This window comes from Melitaea cinxia, chromosome 8 (assembly GCF_905220565.1).
Source record: "Melitaea cinxia chromosome 8, ilMelCinx1.1, whole genome shotgun sequence".
Taxonomy (NCBI): Eukaryota; Metazoa; Arthropoda; class Insecta; order Lepidoptera; family Nymphalidae; genus Melitaea; species Melitaea cinxia.
This window is the reverse complement of record NC_059401.1, coordinates 8,292,109-8,315,947: the sequence shown is the minus strand read 5'-3', so window position 1 is coordinate 8,315,947 and position 23,839 is coordinate 8,292,109. Positions and strand designations below refer to the sequence as shown.

The following is a 23,839-nucleotide window of genomic DNA, read 5'->3' as shown; positions in this document are numbered from 1 at the left end:
TATCGTCCGATTTTGTGATAGATTAAATAGGAGTGGATTAGTGTTAAATGTAGCGAAAGGATGTCAAATGTTCTTTACGTTTCAATAGGTGACGTAACGCCTTCGGCGCTTATGGGCTTGCATAGGATTCCCTCTAATCGAACGTAGCATTTGACCAGCTAAGGAACTAACCAATACTTTTTTTTTAGTGACACTCTGAGCCTACTAAGTAACTAGATTCTATTTGTTATTTAATAAGTATTTCTTTTAATAACTTATTTTACTTATTTCTGTATCTGCGTGTGATAAAAATATTTTTGTTTATAATTTTTGTAGAGATAAATGATAAATTGTAACATTGGAACCTTCTGATATATATATTTATTTCAGTACCTAACACGTCAGTACCTAAATATACACCGTTGAATATATATTTTTTTATAAAATATTTAAAAACATATTTATAAAATATTAAAAAATTAATTTCGTACTAGATGCACGAAAATAATAACTTGTAAAAATTCACAACCGCGACTTCTTTCGCTCAGAAGATTGTATCTGGATACTCATTATTCTTTTAACTGCGTGATCCTGATCCCGTCCGAATTTTTTGATAAAAAGTATAAGTCACCAGTGACCTTCATCTTATTTTAGCCGTTCCAGAGAATGTTGTACAGATATAGAAAACCATTTAAAAACTTTTTATTTCATCATGTAAATTAGGAAATAAATATAAAGACATAACAATTTACAGTAAATTTACATTTTATACAGAATGTCCAATTTTTGTTTTTTTTTTTGTCATTCAAATATATATGTTTTAATAATTTAAAGGTTTTTGGGATTTTAGTAGTTGTTGCGCGCAAAAATTGTCGTATTTAATAGAAAAAATCTTCGTTATTTCATATCAAGTTACGTCACCTATTGAAACACAGATCGATGACATCCTTATCCTACATCTAACATTAATCTTATATCTTTTTCTTAAACCAAATTAAAACCAGTTAAAAACAAATATGTACAAATTACGCAAACTTCAGCTTGCATTTTTTTTTAAATTTTACTTGCATATTTTTTGGTGTGCAATAAAGAGTACTTATATCGTATTGTACTGTAAAAATAATTTTCTTTCTTAAGTAACGATTTTCCAATTTATTTTTCGCAGTGTTAAGTTAATTTTTGTTGTTGTTTACTAAATGTGCTGCACGAAATTGGATGCAACTTAACTTTAAGACGATGCGTTAGTGTAACGGTCACAGCAATGGCTTATGGCTGGCGGTTGCGGGTTCGATCCCCGCACATAGCATACATTTGCATTGGCCATACAGGGATGCCGTGGTCTGGGCGTTTGTGTTTGTGTATTGTGTAAGTTTTCGGACCCCTGACACAGGATTAAATCCTAGTAGAGGCCGTTGAATGTTTTTATTTATTTGACGTTCTGACTAAAAAACGTAAATATTATAAGTTTACGAGCAAATCAAAAGTAATCTACAATTTAAGAGTTCAAGTAAAAATTTTCGTATCTTATCTCATTGTATTTGAAATAAAAGAAATGCTATGAATAAGAGACAATTTGATGTTTTATTTCGAAGAACACGTGGTTTTATCATAACAAAATATGTGATTATCTGAAAATTGTTACTCGTGTTTGCCTAAATTGAGGTGACATACTTTTCCCTTACTGTTCAAGTCCCACGTTATCTTAAATGGAAACACGAGTACCATTTGAAGAAACCTCCACATTTTTATTCCACCAATAGATTATATATTTTCTTTTAATACACATACAATTTAGTCTGTAATATCCCACGGCTGGGCATAGGGTTCTTATTCTATATAGGAGAAGAATCGTAGCTTAATCCAGCACGCTGCTTCACTGTGGCTGTTAAATTTAATACACATGTAAATAGTAAATTGTACATTAATATTTGGATACATCTTCTGTGCCCAAGCCACCACGACTATTAGATTAAATTCGGTTTCGGCGTCCGACAGTGTTATGAATTTCTGTCGGTTTTGATATTAGTCTAGAATCATCTAGACTGTAGATAGAGTATCCTGTATTTGGTGTATCTAAGGCATGTCAGGTCAAGGCATTTCGCATTTAAAAGATCAAATAAAGAATAAACGTCTGAAAACTCTCAAATATAAAAAGGTTACAAAAATTATATAATTATTTATAGTAAAAAGAAATGAATTTTATCTCGAAACTACGGATAAAGAAAAAAGAGCGTGATGGATTAAAATAACGCCACACAATCTTAAAAGAAATGTTAAAATTTTTAGCCAGAATTTTAAAATTTAAATTAATTTTAGTATCAGCTTTTGCTCGACTACAAAGGAAAACTTTGCGAAAGTGCAGGTTCCGCATTAAAACCCACTTTTCCTGCCTTACGAAAAAGACGCTGACCGACAGTCCCACCTTTATAAATTGTTAACAATCGTGAAGCACTGCAAAATAATAAGAGCGCAATTATATGAAACATTTAGTGTTTTACCTTTGCAATTAAATTGTAACACAAATTCACACTCATTACTATATTTCACAATTTTCAAAATCGTATTTAACTAGAGCTTAGTTATTTTAAGAATTAATATTTAGTAGCATCTGTGAACAAGCGCAGCGTGACACCGGTCTGCATAAACATTATGAAAAACCAATGTCTGTCTTGCAAAAATGTCTAATAATCAGACTAAAATTTTGTGTTGTTGACTATAAATGTTAAGTAATTCTTAAAATTCGTTTTTCCGTACAAACGATTAACTCCTAATCACATCTTATTGATGTTGATTAGTAAAGCACCTCGGCTGACCAGTTAATCACTTCCATGACGTTTTCATTACTACCTCGAAAGGGAAATAGTGTTTTTTCAAAAACGCGCACACGTATAAACGTACTCGTCTAGCTATTGCGAAAGCGCAATTATTATATTTGATATTATCTTATAAACCGTACAAAATAATAAAACATTATTAAGACAAAACGTGTTTTGCCTAAAATTTATGGTTGGTATGCGATAAAGTTAATAGGAATCTGTCTGATCGCTTATCAGCTACGTTAGATAAGCGTCTCAAATTCAACACTCTATAAGATAAGCATAAGTAAGTTGGCGTATCTCAATATAGTCTGAAGTTTACTGTCCTACCTATTTAGTTCTCGTCTTTGGGGTAAATAATTGTATTAAATGTGTTTACTTTCTGTTTTAATTAGATATTGATTGTCGGCAAACAATCGTACGGTTCCGTTTCAGCTGATAGTAAGCGATTATTGTAGCTTATGACGCCTCCATCGCAAGCGCGTTGCCGACCCTACTCCCAATCCCCCAGGAGCTCAGGTCACCTTACTCACCACAAAAACACAACACTGCTTGAAAGCAGTATTATTTAGCTGTGATCTCCTGTAAGATCGAAGTAAGTACTCAGTCGGCTGCTCCAGATTTTGAGCAGGATATTTTCTACTGTGGCCTGCCTCAGTTGATTGGATTTACATTATAGTCATTTGATCATCACAGAATATACTTTTTGTTAGGGTGATGATTTTAAATTAAAAAGTATGTAGAAACACTGTTAACTCTAATCATACTGAGCTCAATACGAATTACGACGAATACGTAAATGAAATTGAATCGTTCGAACTCTCATAGGGCGAAATTTCTCATTACGTTATTAAAGCATATATTTTATCGCAAAAATATTACCATATCGGATAAAATACACATTTTTTTTTGTATTTGATTATACTTACTACCAACAAAACAACTGTATGGATAAGTTGTTATTATATAATTTACTGTTTTTGTTACAGCAATGATAACTTGTTAATTGAAAACTATTCGTTTTTTTTTTTTTTTATATTACGGTATGAATAGATATAGAAGCTATTATTATATTTGTTTGAATATTGTATATACATATGTTACCTACAAAAACCTTTTGTTGTATAACGAACGGACGGTTTACTGTTAACAAGATACCAAGAATTATGACTATGATTTTTATTAAAAATAGACTCAGGTATGGAAAATTGTACTGAGAATTTTTCATATATAATATTAAGAAATATTACGTTTTTGCGTAGCTATATAACAATGAAGGTATCACTTTAATATCGTTTACATTTTTTTGTAATTTTTCAGCTTATGGAAACTTGGGCAGTGTTTTGACAACACAAGGGAGACTCAGTGAAGCAGAAGTAGCATTCGAGAAAGCGCTAAAATATCGACCGAACATGGCCGATGTACACTACAATCTGTAAGTACATTATAATAAATAACATAACATTTATTACACGAAAATACGAGAAAGCCGACGTGTGCTTTTCGCGTGTATTTATATTCATCGCATAAATTTCGATTTCACGCTACGTATGCGCGAGTTATGGGCATAGCGCGTTACGAAAATTGGCGGAAAATACGTCCGATTACCGAAACAATAAAAAGTATATGACACCGTTTTTTAAATTACTATACTATATATTAATTTTCGATTATTACGGGCTTGTTGTTATATCCATCAAAATCTATCCTTGAATGTGTATATGTATAATTATGTTGCGTTTTGTTTAGCCTGTCTTATCTACTCTTATATATATATATATATATATATATATATATATATATATATATATATATATATGTCTTATAGGGTTATATTTATTTTATAGGAAGTAAATGAGCAAAAGTTGAAATCAAGAAATGTTTAATTGGATAATCGTGCTTCAATGTTTGTTGACAAAGCGAGACCAATTTTCAAATCAAAAGTAGAAGAATATGTCAAATATGTACTATTATTCTTTTATAATAAACTGTGTTTATAGTATAGGACAAGCATTTTATTGATAAATAATAAAAAAGTTAGTAGCCTCATAATATTTATTTGAAAAGGCTCGAGATTTTTATTGGTAAGAGAAGGTGGCAATCAGAACAACTTCGATTAAGCTCTTAAGTTAACTATTAATAAACTAATAGATATTATTCTAATACCTTAAGAAACTAACGGCTGTTGATACAATGTCTATTGGAATTAGATATACGTAATAGTACAGCTTTGAATATAAATATATCTGATAATATATTGTACATGTACCTACATAGTAAACTGCGTTCGTCCATAAACGAAGATCGTTTGCACGGGATTATAACGATTGATAACAATAATCTTGTTTTTAAATCAGTTTTTAAAACAATAATAATAATATACAATAATAAATGGCCAATTAAATACATAACAAACAAAAATATGTTATTTGAATCATGAATTGTGTAGATAAATAAAGCTGATAAAGTCAATGTGCATTGTGCTATAACTATTACGATTTTAATATTGAAAACTTCGAGAAAGTTCAAAAGGATTTTTTTTGTACTTTTGTTTATAGATGACATTGCGTTATCTTACTTAGTTATATTTAAACTCCCTATATTTAAAAGATAGGAAAACGCATGGCGATAAATATAAATTTACTCGATTAAATTAAATGTTCGAGATCCTCGCTGTCGGTGTTGTATGTATATTGAATTTGTATAAAGCAACACAATCAATAGGCAGACAACGGCGACTGTCCCATTAATTCAGGAGGCTTCGAGTTCTTGAATTAATCGGGTACGCCCTTCTGCCACCTAAGCGTTGGGTTTCCGTGCAGTTTCACAAATTAACGTCAAGCCATACGATCACACAATGTAATTACTAGCACGGTAGCGACAGTACACGATTAAAGTTTTTCCACAATAATTTGTATTCTTCTTCCTATTGCTTTCGATTTATTTCACTAATTAGTTACTTATTTTACTGGACTTTTATTTATACGACAACATAAAAAAGACTAGTCTTGCTATTTTAAGTAAGCAATTAATTTTAGAATAAAGTTCAAGCAATATATATTCCTTTAAACTCTTTGAGATATAATTAGACTTTATAAAATAGAAATAGGTACTTAAAGGTCATTAACGCAACTTTTCAGCTGTAAATAATTTGCTCGTAGATAGTGCGTACCTACTTCGTTTCGTTCGATCTGTTTATATAATCTTCTATGGAAACAATTGAACAGCATTTTTTTTTTCTACATTTTGTAAGAATTTTATAAGTTTGTATGAATGAATACATGAGCTACATGATAATTTGTATTTATTATCTCTTTTAGACTCTTTTGTATAAATATGAGTATTTCTTATAAATAATAAAAACTTTAAAGTATATAGTTACGGCATACGTTTAGAGTACACGGCAATAGTTCGATGTTTAATGTCGATATCTATAAATTAATACTAAGTATTTGAGCGATTTTAATTCCAATATAAGCCTCCTATTTGACAATAGATGGCGATACAAGCTAAGGACTTTCTGCATTTAATTACTACTAGTGGGCCCGGCAGGCGTTGTCCTGTCTGGAATAGGAACTACGAAATTTTATTGCTGTCACACCAACATCAGCGCCACCTTCTGAAATGTCCCATTGAAATGAAACTACATCAACCAAATCCGTTCAGCCATTTAGTAGTAGCTTGGTCACCAATACACATACAGTAGAATTATATATATTAAGATATTACGCATAACAATTTTAATTTAACATGAATTTTTCTAAACAAAAGACCTTAATATTTTCAATTTCCGAACCCTGAAAATTTTAACTATTGTTTAAAAAATTGTCTCGGTATTTAAATGTATTGATATATATATATACATTTAAATACCTATATAATACGCCTTAATAAAATAGTAAATTGTCATTGTTGTGTGTCCTATTCTCTTCCTTAAACTAAAAATGTTTCTGGTTAGCTGGCTGATTGCTCTTAATGAAAAATTAAAAAGTCAAATTTGTTTTATATTTGTAAGAATAAGTATATATTTTTAGTATTCAAAACGGGGAAGAACAAAAATACAGCGTTTTATTAGGAAAATAAACATCTCAGAATTTGTTATGAAAAATACCTATTTAACTATGACCGCTTAATGACTATTTGTAAAATTGTATTTGATGAAATGTTAAGGTTAGTATCTTTACTAATATTATAAAGCTGAAGTGTTTGTTTGTTTGCTTAAACGCGCTATACTCAGGAACTACTGGTCCGATTTGAAACATTCTTTCAGTGTTAGATAGCCTTTTTATCGAGTAAGGCTATCGGTTATAAGTCATCATGCTAAGACTAATAGGAGCGAAACACCAATAAAGAATGTTTCAAATAGGGTTTTTTTCCCTTTTGAAAGCCCAAAGTAATATTCCACTCGGACGAAGTCGCAAGCACAAGCTAGTTTTTTTTTATAATCCTTTGAAAAATTGAAAAAGCTAAAAATTTATGCAGATTAATCTTTGAATATTTAGTTACATAACCCAATCAAAAAATAAGTTAAAAACGTGCGTTGTTCGTTATTTTCATTATTTGTAAAAGAATGCAAAAAATAGCATAACACTTTTTACGAATATTGCATTCACAAAAAATAATATTGAATAAAATTTAATTCCAATAATACAATTGAATTTGTTTTTTATTTATAGAATTTTTATATTACAGCAGAAATGTAGGTAGTTCTGCAAATAAAGAGTTTTATAGAAATCATTTTACACTTTTCGTTATTTTTGTATTATAAGTAAGAGGGGTTCTTACATTCATGCATGATATTTAACTAAATTTGGATACATTTTATTAAATTTTTTAAGTTCTGTGAAACCAAATTAAATTATAAAATAGTAAGGTTTTGTAACAGAGTTGTTTTGTTAAATGAATGTAGTTGAATTTTTGTTTTTGAAAATTGTATTTTTTTGTATTTGCGTCTTAAATTTGCAAGCTGTATATCATCATTTCAGCCTATTTCTAGTCCACTGCTGAACATAGGCCTCCACAAGTTCGCACCAAAAATGCGTGAACTCATGTGTGCTAGCATGTGAAGCTTTATATTGCAAATGCTTTAATTTTTTTATTCGTTTTTAATACGTGTATATGTATGTCTACTTAGTCGTTTAATGATCATCATTCCATTTGTACACGTTGGCGAATTTTGAACCAACTACCTGACGCGCTTAGCGTTCGCGGGTTTTTTCTCCGTAGGTTAAAAATATTTATTATTTTATATTTTAGGTCATACGGATAATTGTGTTATGATCTGGGTCTTTTTATATGTGATGTTTATAAGTTTCGGTTTAAGAGTGAAGGTATAGCATTTTTTAAAACTTATAGCAATACTAAGTAAAACAATATTGTTTTAAAAAATTTAAGCTGTGGTAGTAGTGAAATAGAGTTTATAAAAGTCATCGAGGTCGGAGGGGGGTGTCTTTAACTTACATAAGAGCTTTTTGGCACATTTTGTTGAATGAACAAGCTTTTGTACTTTCTTGGATATCCATAAAAAATTAATTCGCGTCACGCGGTGTCATGACAGCTGGTAATTTTAACGCCAAGTTGACGACCTGGAGGGCTTCCGTGACAGGCACCACAAGTGAGGCCGTTAAAGATTGAGAGGCAGAAACGGAACCGTTGCTCTCCTGACTCTTTTAAACTGAGGTGCAGTTAACACCTGTGTGCGAAGAAGTTATGGGTCCAAAATCGTACTGTGCTCCGTCAGTCTTCACTAATCTCAATAACCATTACTAGGCAAAATAATAACACCTTTTATTTAGTGTAGGATTAGAATATAAACTACTCGCTGCTCTACTAAGATTTGGTGGTTGTAAAGGAGTGACAATTTATTTTATTCACTTAAACTGGCCGATACAGCTAGTTACAACGCGTTACGTTAAATACATTTGTAACAAACAATATCCCACCTTTTCAAAAATAATTGCATCAAAATATTCACCAGAGTCATTCATACAAAAATGCCTTTATTAAAAAAACCGTACCAAATTATCGAAATCTGATCAAACTAATGTTTTTTATTTTGTGTTGCGTCTATCAAGGCAGGAAAAAGGCATCATAAAGTTAACCCTTTCGTTATTTAATATTAAAAATGTATATATCTACGGTAGTTCATACTTTAATAGAATACGGACTTGCTCTTACGAATTCTTGTAAAAATATATAGATATCTCTAAAGGTACGAATGGGTATCAGTTTGTCAATGTGCGTCTTTTGAATGTAGGTTTTTTGTTAGAAAAAGAGTTTCAGCGAATTGTGAATTTCTCTCATATTTTCTTAGAAATGAACATAATAGAATAAAAAAAACTCAATTCTTAAAACTTCACCTGCCTCGGCCTGGATTTGTCTCGCGGACTAGCTAAATAATGACGTTTGTACTATTTTATTTTCATTCTTATTTTTTATCTTTTAGGAGGTAAAATATGAAAAATGTAGTCTTATTGTACTAAAAAATACTACACACTACGCCTGTAATATATGTAGAGAACTAATTAACGTTCATGTTTGAAACGAAGGCTAGCTAGAATTAAATATTAAGAATATTTTTTAATTATCTAAAAATGTTATTATGAATAGTAAATATAATAAAGTCAGGATCACGCTTCTGTTCCTAATACAAAATAATGCGTAAAAACTTTCAGCAGATTTGGCTAAAAACGTAACAATATTTGTTATGACGCATTTAGCATATTCGTTCATTTCATTCGCTAGCGTGATGGGAACTTTATGCTTCCTAGACGACTGACAGTTGACAAAGGAGGAACGTATTCAATTAGCGTTCGTACGTATTTAAACCTAGATATGAAAATACATAGATGTGTTGACTATATCAAAAGAGCGGCTTCGAATCGTAGTTCGCTTTATACCTTTCACTGTGCGTATCTCACATAATTCAGGTGATGAATCAACTTCGACAATATATCTCGTTTTAACGTTATTAATCAGATTAAAGCAAACAGATGACAGCACACAAAATTTTTATTACATTGTTTTTCAGGGGTACTTAAAAATTAATTTCCAGAATGTATGATTCCAAAAATTTTTAATCATTATAAAAAACAATATTTTTATTGTTTCGTTCCCAAATAATAGTTATTCCTGAGGTACTGCTATCTGACTGTCTTTTACAAACTAATTTTAAAAATAGAAGTAAAATAAAGCTGAAAGTTAAAGAGGATCCTAATATAACTTATATGATTTCTTGGTAGCATTGTATATTCGTAGGTGTAATAGGTGTGTTCGTATTTTGTCATGTCTGATTTAATTTTGAGCGTAACGAAAAACACCTATTCAAGATAAGTAGTAAGTAGAGAGTTGTTACATATAATAAAATTAATGCATTCTATTACACGAACTCTTAGGTAAATCGGATGGTAGAAAATGAAACTGTGATTTTATTCAAAGATTAGATTATTCCAATTCAGGCGGTAACAAATCACTTGAGCACGTACGTGTCGCTAGATTTATGCACGGAAGGCCGAGGCACACTTTTACCGAGCTTATAGAAAATATATTTATTAATAGTGTTTTAACTTGGGTAGGCTGGGAATAAAATTGATGAAAGTATATTCTATATTGTTATTTTTAGAATGGATTTTAAATTTAGTTGGTTTCATAACTCGAAAAGTTTCAATTGAACTTCTCTGTACCCTTTTTGATAACTACTTTGATAAAAGTAGAATTGGAGAATTAAATACAATCTATTTATTTATACAGAATTCCTATTTTATTTCTATTAATTTAACGTTCACTGATGTAAAATAATATATATACAATTCATGTACAATGTACATTACATCAAATTTTTTATGAAGATTAGTTTATAACATGTTCCGATTTATAAAAACACGAAACATAAACTTGAATGATATCGATTAATTTTACTAAAAAAATAAATTCATACAAAAGTATTGCAAAATAAACGGCTCTATCGTATATCGGATAAAAAGAAAAACGACTACTGATATGACATTTTAATTCAATTGTTAAAGTTCTATATTATAATGTATGTACTGAATGGATAAATTCCATTACCTACTAGCTGTGCAAATCCAGATTCACTTGACACCGTTTCCATTACGAGAAAATGGAAATTCGTATAGTCATACCGAACTCAGTACAGTCGCGCATATGTGTACAGCGGATATAGTTGTACGTGTAGAACTGAACAGCGCACATGTGTAAATCGTAGGTAGAATAGCACGAGGCGAAGCGAGCGTAGTCGAGACAGCAGTAGCGTGTCCCAATGGCGATAAGGCGTAGATTAAACTCATGTTTGCTCACACACACATATTTAACATTCTCGCCAGCTACTCGACTCGCGACAACACATGCGAGGTATTTTGCATATTGTTTGTTTACAAAACAATTTGGTTTGAACGTATTTGCTAGCTCTAGGGGTTGATATCGTGGTTTAAATGTTTGTTGACGTTATTTAAAAGTAGATCTTCTTTCTAACTAATAAAAAAATAATTTTACGTTTATTAACAAACTGTGAAAAAAAGATACATTTATTTTTTCATGCGTTATTGCTGTAAAAATACAAATCAGAAATATTTAGTCTTTATCTTAATATTATTAGTTAAACAAACTTAGAATATAATTTAACTAATCGCTTCAGCCTGTAATATCCCACTTCTGGGCATAGGCCTCTTTCTCCATGTAGGAGAAGGATCAGAGCTTAATCCACCACGCTACTCCAATGCGGGTTGGCGGATATATTCCCTACTACGAGTAACGATCACTATCAGGTTTGACTAATGGCGTTAATTAATTACGTAATAAATATTTTAAGAAATTTTAATATGAATTAAGTAACGTGATATATTATTGTAATGAATTGAAATAGTTATAATTAGGTACATATGTGAAGTGTTAACTTAAAGTTTACAGAGTATTTTAACAAAGATTACAAGATAATAAAATAAAATTCTTTACTATACGGCGCTATGATTATATTATAATAAAACTGTTACCTAATTTGTAATATTCGTCGCTAAACATATCTCGCTTTAGCCTGTAATACCTTACCGTGCTGGGCATAGCCATCTTTCCCGATGTAGGAGAAGGATCAGAGCTTAATCCAAAAGCTAAGCATATAAAGTCTATATATATATATATATATATATATATATATGTGTGTACGTTATATAAAGTTTTTGCGCCCCATCCCACACTCCTTATTTAGTCCTCTGCCCAAAGGTGAAGGGATCGCTGTATTAGCGATAGGCCGCCTGTTGCAACTAATGCAAATTCTATTTTTATATATCATTTGTAATACTGTTAAAACCTTGTATTAGTATGCGAAAATGTATAAAAAGAAGTATATTTAACCAATCGCGGTGTCAAGACTCGTAAATATAGCATCTCATTAGATGGTGCCTCCAATTTAAATGGGGTCATTGCGTTCGTTCAGATGTAACAAATTATCATTTACGTTTGTTAAATGTTACTTGTGGTAGAATTATATTTTCCATCAATCAAATTGTCAATGTCTTGAATTTTTGAAATATTAATGACTTGTAATATGTTGTAAGTAATCTATATGATAAAGTTAGTATAAAATAGACTGTAAAGTTTTTATGTTGTTGGATGGTTTGATTTTGATCCTCAATATAATTTTGTATCTTATAACATAAGCACAATGCTAATAACATTACATTTTTAATATATATTTTTTTTACGTTATTATAACATTTTTTTAATTAAACTGAATTCAGAAAAAAAACTAGCCATCATATTGTAAAAAACCTTATCAGTTCAATTACATAGTAAAAGAACAAATTATATATTTTTTTATAAAACAAAATATTTTTGACTGTAGATAAATTATCATGCATGTATAAAATTCTATTAGTATCAAAGATATGTTGGCTAGGGTAACCTCATTTGACTTCTGAGTAGAATCTAAGAAGTTAAATCTATATTTGAGTCCAAGGAGGAGTGCTCGTCCTTAACGTGACTACAGACGTTCAAATAATACTACCTAACTTGTCGAAACTTCTACGTCTGAAAACAGTCTCTGCTTATGGAATTGCAGACTGAAATAGAAAACAATTTAGGTTCTAAATCCGCAGAAAATATATATTCTACCCCGCTGATATTTTTATTTTCTTTAAAAAATATTTTATTTAGATTTTGCATTCTGTATTTTATTAAATAATATTAGATTTTACAATTATTTTATAAAGGAATCTAATCTCTAATTGACTGAAAATTGAAATATGACAGATTGGTACTTTAAGCAATGGTCACGGAATCAAATGCAGATAAGCGTATGTTTTTTTTTTATTATAAACATAAAAAATACTAAGATTTACATTGTCACGTAATATTGTGAGATTTATAATTTAAATTTACGGGAAAATATTTCTGTATATGACTTTAATTGCCAGATGATTACTACAAAACTAATTAGACACATTCTCAATTATATAATTATAATATTTGTAATGTTAGTTATAGTATTCATTAGTAAGATCTCGTTATCTTTTATTTCTGAGAATCTGTTATTACTTATTTCCTTATATTTCCTTCAATAGGAACTCGTAAACATTCAGAAAAGTTTTATTATATCGTCTTATATTAGAAGGCGAGTGTTTAGTCGGTAGAGACAATTTCCCTTACATTGCATAAACTATTCTATTAGTTTTATGTAGCGTTCAAATATATTGCTTAAAATACTATCAATATTATTATTTTTTTATTTTTTTCATTTTTTTCCTTTATGTATTTAAATAATATTTAATATTACAATGTGGTATTTATTTATATAAAATCTTATTTAATTGATATATTTAAGAGTAGCTGACTTATCTTTCTCGCTCGGGTACACTCGGTGGTCCCGAGTTCACCCGATCGACCCTTTCATCTCAGAGCGTGGCGGATCAGCCTAACTTACTACTTAGAAAGAAGTTTTCACTTAAAAAAGATTGAAATTCAAAAAATCAGTTTAAGAACGTTCCACTTATTTATTGGAAAGGTAATTTTTATTATTTAGACTCGTAACCGTGTTCTGTTTTATTAACTTTCGTTGATTTCAAAAGATCTTTAAACTTTATGATTTAAATAATCATCATCAGCCTTTTAAAATACACTGCTGGACGTACGCCTCTGCTAGGGTACGCCACAAGACCCAATCACCCGCTTTAGCCATCCAGTTACTACCAGCTACACTCCTCAAGTCGTAGGTCCATCTGGCTGGAGAGTTTCCGACGCTGCGTTTATCGAGCAGGGCCTATATGTTCTGTTACTAGATTATTATTATACATTAATAATTATATAATACATAAATATTAATAACTAAACTTAACAACAAAAAAGTTAACTAAATCTATTTTACGAGTTTCTTACTCGCCATGTACAAATCTGATGTGTATATTTATTTTTATTTAATCATTACCAAAACAATTCTCAATAAATAATATATTAAAATAAATTTCAAAACAAATAAATTGAAATAAATATCAACACATATCATTAAATTATTATTAATAGTAATATCATCATCAATTTCTATATTCGTTTATTCTCTTCCGAACTAAATATAAAATATTATTCTAAAACAAACTCCTCCCGCCCGCTGGGTGCCTGCTGTCTGGCCAATTGCGTTTTCACGCAAAACTTCGTCATCAGTAGCACGATGGTGTTGATTGACTCAGCATTCATCGCATGCGTCTTGTTATTTATTTAAAAAATTATAGCAAAAAGAAAAATAATTGACAATTAGGTATTAGTGTGTGTATCAATAAAAATCCAAACAAACTGCTAGCTGTTATTAAAACGCGCTTCGATGTGTGATGAGCCCACCCTCTTAGGCGTTGACTTATCTTTTAATGTTCAGCTCCTGTTGTCGTTCTACTTATTCCTTTCATTCAACAGATCGTCTAGCTCGATTTCATTTCATTACTTTTATATGATACATAAGCCTACATAATTTCTGATAGTGTAATTGCTCGATTTGTCTAATGCTGTAATTCCCAAGCAATTATTATCTTTTTCCTCTAGCCGAATATAAATCTAATTTCATATTTTTTTCTTCGGGTAAATTATCACAAACTGCGTAACAATGCTTATAAATGTAATGTGTGCCTTTTATAGACAATTACGAATTCTCTAAGAAATCTATCTCTAAGACAGTGTAAATATTTTAACCGAATTCCAAAAAGGAGGAGTTTCTTGATTCGATTGTATTTGTAACTCTTAGTAGGGAAGTCATTTGGCAATCCACATCGGAGAAACGAGGTGCAATAAGCTCTAATTCTTCATTTATATAAAGAAAAGATACTAACGACCTGCGGTGTGACTAAACTGTATGCATATTTATTTAATATATTCAATCAGTAAATTCGTTACGAAAGTTATTCAAAAACAATATCATACATTCAAGCTTCGTGAGCCATCATAAGTTCAACCTTAGAAGTTTAACATTTGCTAGTGATAGTATTCAAACAAACAACTGTATCTAAGCAATTTATTAAATATTGTTATATGTAACATACTATTTACTTGAATTATATGTAATTAGTTAACATTTACGGAAAAAATAGAAAGCCGAGATGACACACCCGTTTAAGTTTTTGATAAGAAAGTATTTAAACATAAGAAAATTATAAAAAGCGTAAATAGAATTTGATTATAATAGAAATGCAAACCTTTCATGTTTTTGTAAAAGCGAAGCCGCAGACGTCAGTCAAATAACATGTAAAATGTACACACATACCCGTAATGAAATTAAATCAACATCACATAAGCTTTGAATTGTGTTTAATTTGTTCAACTATCTGACATAAAGTTATAACGAGAAATGTTACAAATTAGCATTGCTATTATGTATTATTATATTGCTATTATGTTATATGATGTGACTTAATAGTTAGAGATAAATCAAATTTGGTATTTGTCACCTTTTGAATAACGGAATGTCGGTATTGCGTGACCGTGTGACTGGCGCCCGACGGAAGCATCCGAGCTCTTTCGTGAGCTTTCGGTGCATAAATTACTTTCAATTCATCCACCGCGTTTGTATTCAAACGTTCCTCATCAAACAAATAATTTGTCAGCGCTATTAATATTAATGCATTCGCCAACATTAAGAAATCGCTACTGTTTCAGTAATGAAGGCGTTTGTTATGCGCAATTATAAGATGCCTTGTAGTAATTTTAGTCATCCCTAAAGGTTCAGTAACTAAAACTATAATTTGACGTTATTTTATATTAAAATCAGTCAGTCAGTCCGTTCAGTCTATTGAAGTCCACTACTGGATATGTCCAGCCTGTCCTGGCCTATGGACCTCCCCAAGTTCGCGCCAGACATCCAAGGTTTCCGCAATCCTCAACCAGCCTATACCGGCAATATTGCGTAGATCGTCGGTTCAGTGGGACGGAAGATGTCCCACACCATGTTTGCCAAAACGCGGTCTTCAGTCCAAGGCAATTACTACTTAGTAACGCTGTATTTCATGCAAGAAATAATTATTAATTTTGTACTAAAACACAGTTTATATATTAATTTCAAAAGATTAACTGCGGAGTTTCTTGCCGGTTCTTCTCTACAGAATCTACATTCTGAATCAGTAGTAGCTTTAAAAGGTACTTTTAAAGGTGGCAATGGCCTTAAAATTTTAATTTATAAAATGTCGATTCGAGTGTGCTTTTGAGACTTATTCGAATAAGGTGGTTTTTGATTTTGATTTTTCTCTTTTCTGATTCTGTGGGCTATGCCGATTATTTAGTTCTCTCGTGGAAAGTCTCATGTTATCCTATCTTCGAGAGAGACACCAAGCATTAGCCGTAACATTACACGTTGAGTTACACCTTCGTTAGTGTCCACGTCTCGGCATCATATATTAAAATGGGCAAGGCGCTCGAAAACTTTTGTCTTTAAGCATTAAGGAATCGTTGAAATTATGACTCTCCGAAGCCTGCCAAATCCCGCCCAGCCCAGCCAAATTCTCCTATCAGCTTCTTACTCGAAGTTGTTTCAGCCTAGTTGGATGGTATGGCCTAGATGGACATAATCCTGAACATTTTTTTACGTGGGGAAAATCCTCATGGACACCCTCCGGTGCCCCCACATGTGAGAGATTCTTACTGCTTAAAAACCATCCACGTGTGAGCAGACCTCCGCCTAAGTAGGGCGAGATTGGGTCGCGTTAGCATGCACCACCCCGCCCCAGCGTTTGGTCTGAATGAGAACATTCGGGCCTCGGCACCTAGAGGAGTGGCACCCACAAGACCATCCCTCTTAACGACGCGCAGGGTCTCTAGTCAGCCGAACATCCTCCAGCCACAGCTGGCCATCACACTGAAGGGACGCTCAACCGAAACAGTCTATCGTCTGCAGAATGGGGACACATGTCCAAGAGCATGCCATCTCCAAGCCAGGCAGGCCTGCCCGATCTCCAAGAACAGATCGCGCCGAGCAACCGAACAAAGCTCTAGGGAGCCCAGCACGACCCGACAACTACCCACGGGTCCTCCAGACTGCACTAACAGACGAGCTAGCCGGGGGACGCGCCCAGTAAGAGATCCAGCAACTTCCCCTGGGCCCAGCATTTGGTCTAGTTTCTCCATCGTATCTGCAAAGATGATGATATTTTCGTTAAAATGAATATGAGAGATATATTCACTTTTGACGTTGAAACCGTGTCTCCCCAATCCAACATCTTAAAGACATCCTCCAACGCAGTATGACACACATAATTATGGAGTGAGGCTATCGAGAGACATGGGGAAGCCATTGCGGTCTCGCTCGATCGAAATCTCGTCTCGAAGGCATTTGACAGGGTCTGGCATGACGGTTATATTAGCAAACTTCCTTCATACGGCCTACCCGCTTCTCTTTGTGTTTGGATATCTGACTTTCTGAGGGATCGATCGATCCGCGTAGTTATAGACGGCTGCGAGTCCGATCGTTTGGCCATCAATGCCGGGGTCCCTCGGGGGTCTGTACTCTCGGCAACACTATTCTTGCTGCACATCAACGACCTGCTCAAACCCGGGACATTTGGGTATGCAGATAACACCACCGTTGTCGAGCGTTATGTGTCCGACGCACGAACGTGTGGGTCTGAAATCCAATCGCTGAGAGAAGCCATGATTCAGCGTCTGAACTTGTCTCTTAAAGCTGTCTCTTATTGGGGTGACGCAAACCTGGTCAAGTTTAACACCTCAAAGACTCAGGCGTGTCTCTTTTTTGGTAAAGCGGAGTCCTTTCCACCTGACTCCCTCTTTCAGAGGTGTGCCCGTGCCCATAACCGGCCACCTGGAGCTTCTTGGTGCTACTTTGATATCTACTCTCAATTTTGGCTCATACATAGAGGCTAAGGCTCAAACAGCTGCCAAAAAACTGGGCGTCCTTTCGAAGGTGAGACAGTACTACACTCCGGAACAGCTTCTAAATTTATATCAAGCTCACGATCGATCATGCATGGAGTACTGCTCTCATCTTTGGGATGGCTCAGCCAAGTATCAGCTGGAGCTTCTTGAGTCAATTGAGCCAGAAAGCTCATCGGTGATGATGCACTGGTCGTTGCAAAGCTTGCGCCATCGGCGTAGGGTGGCCGGCCTATTGGTTTTTTATCAGATACATTTCGGAGAGTGTGCGCAGGAGCTCCATGACCTGATTACCCCTATTTTAAAAAAAGAAGTAAACAGTTTTGATGGCATTACATCTCCCTGTCTTGTTCCGCAACGAAGGAAAATGAGTCTCATTCGCTGGTCTTGGATATGGACTATTCTGCTTTATAAGAGTTGTAATATCTCTTGTATTAGAGCAGTGGTATCTGCTTATAAGTTTTCGTATCTTCTCGGAAAGAGCCATCTTTTCCGGCAAAGGTGTTTGAGTAGCGGGCATATTTTACCTTCGCCGCACTAGATCAAAGTCAGTGAAAGTATCTGCAACCCAATTTACACACCGTCTTCACCACGTTGTTGGCCAACTCGTCTACATCGCTAGTAGTTTCCAGCATAACCGAATTGACTTTGGAGTAAAAAATATTACCATTCTGCCCCCCTTCTCTACATAAACTATTATTGTGCAAAGTTTCATACTCCATCATCCGCTCAATTTTCGTAAAAAGGGGTACTAAGTTTTTGTATTAATATATAGATATTCCTTAAAATAAAGACTCAAAATAATATGCTTCAACGTGTTGCGATATGGTTTGACAATGTGATATTGGCTAAACACTATTCGTTATTCCGAAATTAATTTTCACTAGCGTAAATTTCAACGATGAAATTCCTTGTAATTAAAATGCAAAGTACATAAAGTAAAATTAAAGTCCATTTTGCCAAAAGATACAAATGGATACAACACATCGCGACCTATTATTAGCTTAATAACTTTAATCACATGATGCATGAACATGGAAACGCTTCTAGGTCTGAGTAATTTCAGTGTGTTTACGATATTATTGTATTGGGAAAAGGCTTGGTCTTTGTTACGATCACTAGTACAACGTTACTCAGGCGTACTGTGTAAATGATTCGTACAATACAGACGTATCATTTAAATTAAACCACAGTGTTGAATGCAATATCGCTCAAAGCACATCACTATAATTAGAGGGAAATTAGTAACAAATTATTGCTGACGTCGGTGGGGTAAAATAGCCAGGGAGGTCCGCCTCTCATTAGTGTACGCTTGGCCCACGTTGCTTCGACCCAGTAGACTTGCATTATTCATGCGGACATATTGCACCGTCGCATCTATGTATTATTAAAGTACAGATTTTTTATCATACCAAACAAATGACATTTTGTCGTGTTTAAATTGCTTCCATACTGAATCTGGTATCCTTTTTGCTCGTTAGCAATTAATAAAAACTTATAAAAGCAGACGTTAGGCTATTATAATACAATCGACGTAAAATAATTTTTCGAACAAAAAATTAATTGTTTATAAAATATTTGTAAATTGATTATATGTATAAATTTACAAGTTTAATATATTTATTAGAATTACTCGGTGCCTTAAATGTACAGAGAATAACTCACATTTTCTGTTGGAAACTTGACTGGTTTGTTTACGGCTTACACCACTCTTAATTAAGTAAACGCGTCTTTATCTTTGTGTAAGTTTGCTAAATGGATAAACACAAAATACAAACGACTATTAGCTTAGCAGTGAGGTGGTGTAGTGGCGAGTGGGATGTGACAGATTTAGCGACAAAAATATCCTTAATTCCGATTTAGCTTTTAAACATTCAATGTAGGGCTATATCTCTATACATGAAGATTGAAAATTAATCAATTATTGTTTTATTGCGCGTCGGCAAATAATTTTCAAACTACAAGTATCGCTATCATGTTAATTAATCAGTGATTATGACTGGGATTAACAAGGATATTAAGCACTCAATCCGGAAACAAATATATGTACAAAGACAAATAACTGCTCTGAGCGAACCTACGACCGCCGGTGTTAAGTCTATAGACTAGACTAGACTACTCATACTACTTACTTGGTTGCACTTAATTGGTTGTCATCCTTTACTCCGAGACAACAATTTAGAAATATTTTTTTAACGTAAATGTTTAAGGTTTGTATAGAATTAAAAATCATAGTCATCATACATACCTAAATGCAATTGAATGATCATATGTAAAGGCTTCTCTATTAGTATTTTTAAATATCTATGTCCAAAGTTATATATAGACTGTGCTCTAGACCAGGAAATAACCTAAAAAAATATAATTTATAAAGGGAAGTGAACTATCATATTTCCATACCTGAAACACACTCTTTCGGGTTTGGATGTATGTCATTGTTAGTCTCCCCACCGTGCCTCAGAGAGCATGTTATCATAAATACCTGATAGCCATCGTTCCTCATAGTAGAAACCTTTCAGCCAACCCGCAGTGGAGCAGCGTAGTGGATTAAGCTCCAATTCATCCTCCTATATGGGGAAAGAAGCTTATGCCCAACAGTGAGATGTTGCAGGCTGATTGTTATTTATAATAATGTTACAAATCAGAAACTCTTAAACTTATGCTTTTATTATTTAAAAAAATAAGCTTTACATTAACCTCGCAAAAGCATTCACTTGCAAAATCAATATTAGTTATACTTTATTATTGCAACTGTAATTTTATTCTGTTGTGTTTGATTAATCTTAAGTGGTGTACAAAAATTGATGTAAATGAATTTATAGTGTTTTCCTACTAAACGAATGAGGATTTACATACTTATTTAATTAGCAAACCATGTGAATACAAACGCCTCAATTTATTCGTTCCGTTGTTTTAGGGGAATTTTACATCAAAACCAAAGGCGGTTCGGAGAAGCTATCAAAAGTTTTGAAAGGGCAATTTATTTTCGACCTTCCATGGCTTGTAAGTATACTTATTGGGAATAATGTATGAAGTACTAACCCAAATACTTTTTATAATACATAATTTTTTTGAATAAATTCGTTGTGGATCAGTTTTTTTTTTCAAATTCATATTTACATTAAAACTAACCGGTAGGTTATAAAATTGATATAAATTCCTCGTTATAAGTAATTTGCTAAATGGGTCACTGTGATAAACTTTTAGTGGCATATGTAAATCTTGGAACGTCATTAATGGCGGATGGGCGACTGGCGGAAGCAGCGAGCGCGCTGAGAGCTGGCGCCCGGGCTGAGGGTGTGCGCGTTAGGGACAGACGCGAACACGAGGCTGCACGCGTGTCTGCGCTAGTACAACTAGCGTCCCTACACACACAGAGAGGGCACTGGCACAAAGCGCTCTCGGCTTACAAGGACGCGCTGCAAATATTACCCGATACGAACGCGCCAATTGTCGGCTGGACGCGACACGTATGTACTATTGAAATCTTTATTCTGGCATGAAGCCAAAAAAATTTACAGCTATTGTAATTCGACGAAAAGATTTTTTATCCGAAACAAATAAGAAATCCTAATTAACGATGTTCTATTTTTAAATAGGCACTATTTGTTTTCTTACATTTGTATTAGTTGTTGTGTTTTTGTAAACAGAGTGTGCTGTCGATGGCGACTGAAATATACATTCAACTGCATCAATGGCCGCAGGCTGAACATAGCATTTTATCCGCGTTGGCTCTGGCTCCGAATCATGTGGGAACACACATCACTCTCGCACAAATACTCGCTAGAAATGTAAGCGCTGTTATATTGCATGTTATATAAACACTGTCAGGATAATTAATAGAAATAAGAAAAAAGATTATATAGTGAAATTATTATTATTTTTTTATATAATAATGTTAATAAAACAGATATGGATATAATATTCAACAGGAAAGTAGAAGTATGGAGGCAGAACTTTGGTTTAAAAAAGCTGTCTCTTTAGCGCCTGAAGATCCCCTAGTTCGGGACAAATTCGGTAAGGCTTATTATACTTAATTGTCCTTGATTATCTTATTTTAGTATTAAACACAAATAAGTATGTTTAGATAAATTAAGACATATAGCTTTAAAAATAGTTTTTTAAAAATTACGAAGTAATAATGTTATGATAGTTTTTTTTATAATTAATTAAAATGATAGATTCCAAACTTTAAGTTCATTTTAATTATTTAATAATAAATTGTTAATATTTTATTTAAATTTAATTAAATATTGTTATTTAGGTATGTTTTTGAGATCACAACGACGGCTTCGTGAGTCCGCAGAGCAGTTAGTAGAAGCAGCGCGACTGACGCCGACGGACAGCGTACGCGCTGCGTCAGCCGCGCGCGCCCTTAGGGATGCGCGACGTTGCCGCTCCGCTGAGCGTTGGTATGCGCGCGCTGTAGAATTAAGTCCTGAGGTAAGCTTAGGGACGTGAATTGGAAACATAAATAGCATTGAATTTCAAAAATTAAATTTCCACGAGAAAATAAACAACACTACAGAACTAACGTTATCGCAAAATAAATAGTGACAGTGGGGAAAAATTAAAAAAGGGATGTGCCAATGGTAAGATGACAGGAGGTGATCCACTACCTTAAGCAGTAAATTTCTGCTTGTTCTTAAATACGCAGGCGCATGTCACGTAATGTTACGACTATTGCTCTTATAGTACTTTGTAAGCTGATGATTAGGTACATGTGTGATACTACGCCAGTTTTATTCACTTCGTCTCAGCATTCTAAGAAGTAGGTACTGAAGCTTTCTCTGGGTTGCTCTAGAGAATCCAAATGATGTCGACATCATACGTCTAAACATAATTTTGCCAGATTTGCTTTGTATCCTCGATGATTGACATTAAGAAATTGTTAATAATAACTTAGTAAAGTTGTTACAGAAATGACATACATATATAGGATCTGTATGTTAATGTATTATTGTTTATAGAATGCAGAATATCACTCTAATCTCGGAGCAATTTTGCATCTTAATGGAAAATATGTGGCAGCCGCTGCTTCATATCGTCGGGCTTTGCAGTTGAAGCCTAATGACGAAATCACAATTACAAATTTGAAGCGAGTACGAACACTCATGAGCAATCAACGAAAAACGTCATTATAAAATGTTACACGTCTTCAGCACAAATTGCAAACAACGTGAAGTGTCAATTGCCAAAATGTAGATATAAAACCTATATTTATTTAGAAGAAGTATAATTTTAACAGTATTGTTATAATTTTGTTAATTCGAATTGTTTTTTTTTTTTTTTTAAACTATATTTACATATATTACATGATATTTAACATGTTTCGTTCCGTTTAGGGGTATATTGAGATACACGTAGGCATACCATAACAGAAATTTTAATAATAAAAAAAATTAAATGTAGGTAATTGAAATCTTAATATAATAATTTTTTAATTTTTCGAACTAATGTAGTTTGTTGAGTGTCGAGGCAGCGACCGAGTCACCTGAATTTTACAGTTAAATCGGCTATTTTATATCCTCTTTACTTATGTCTTCACATTTTATTTAAAATATATCGATTTTAAAGTTCTGTAATAATGAGCTGTAATCATTATTATATGCCCCTAAACTGAAGGACACATGTTTAAATAACATGCTGTATACAAAAACAACATTTCAAAATAT

At 33.0% G+C, this 23,839-nt stretch overlaps 1 protein-coding gene across 1 annotated transcript in view; it reads left to right on the top strand.

The window, feature by feature from the left end:
• Positions 1-23,308, top strand: part of LOC123655855 (protein O-mannosyl-transferase TMTC2-like) — a 92,338-nt gene extending 69,030 nt beyond the window's left edge. Inside the window, exons 4-10 of the mRNA XM_045591603.1 lie at positions 4,116-4,230; positions 21,082-21,167; positions 21,372-21,634; positions 21,815-21,955; positions 22,097-22,181; positions 22,429-22,607; positions 23,135-23,308. Of these exons, the coding sequence (XP_045447559.1) occupies positions 4,116-4,230; positions 21,082-21,167; positions 21,372-21,634; positions 21,815-21,955; positions 22,097-22,181; positions 22,429-22,607; positions 23,135-23,308 (1,043 nt within the window). The remainder of the gene's footprint in view (positions 1-4,115; positions 4,231-21,081; positions 21,168-21,371; positions 21,635-21,814; positions 21,956-22,096; positions 22,182-22,428; positions 22,608-23,134) is intronic.
• Positions 23,309-23,839: the final 531 nt, after the last annotated feature.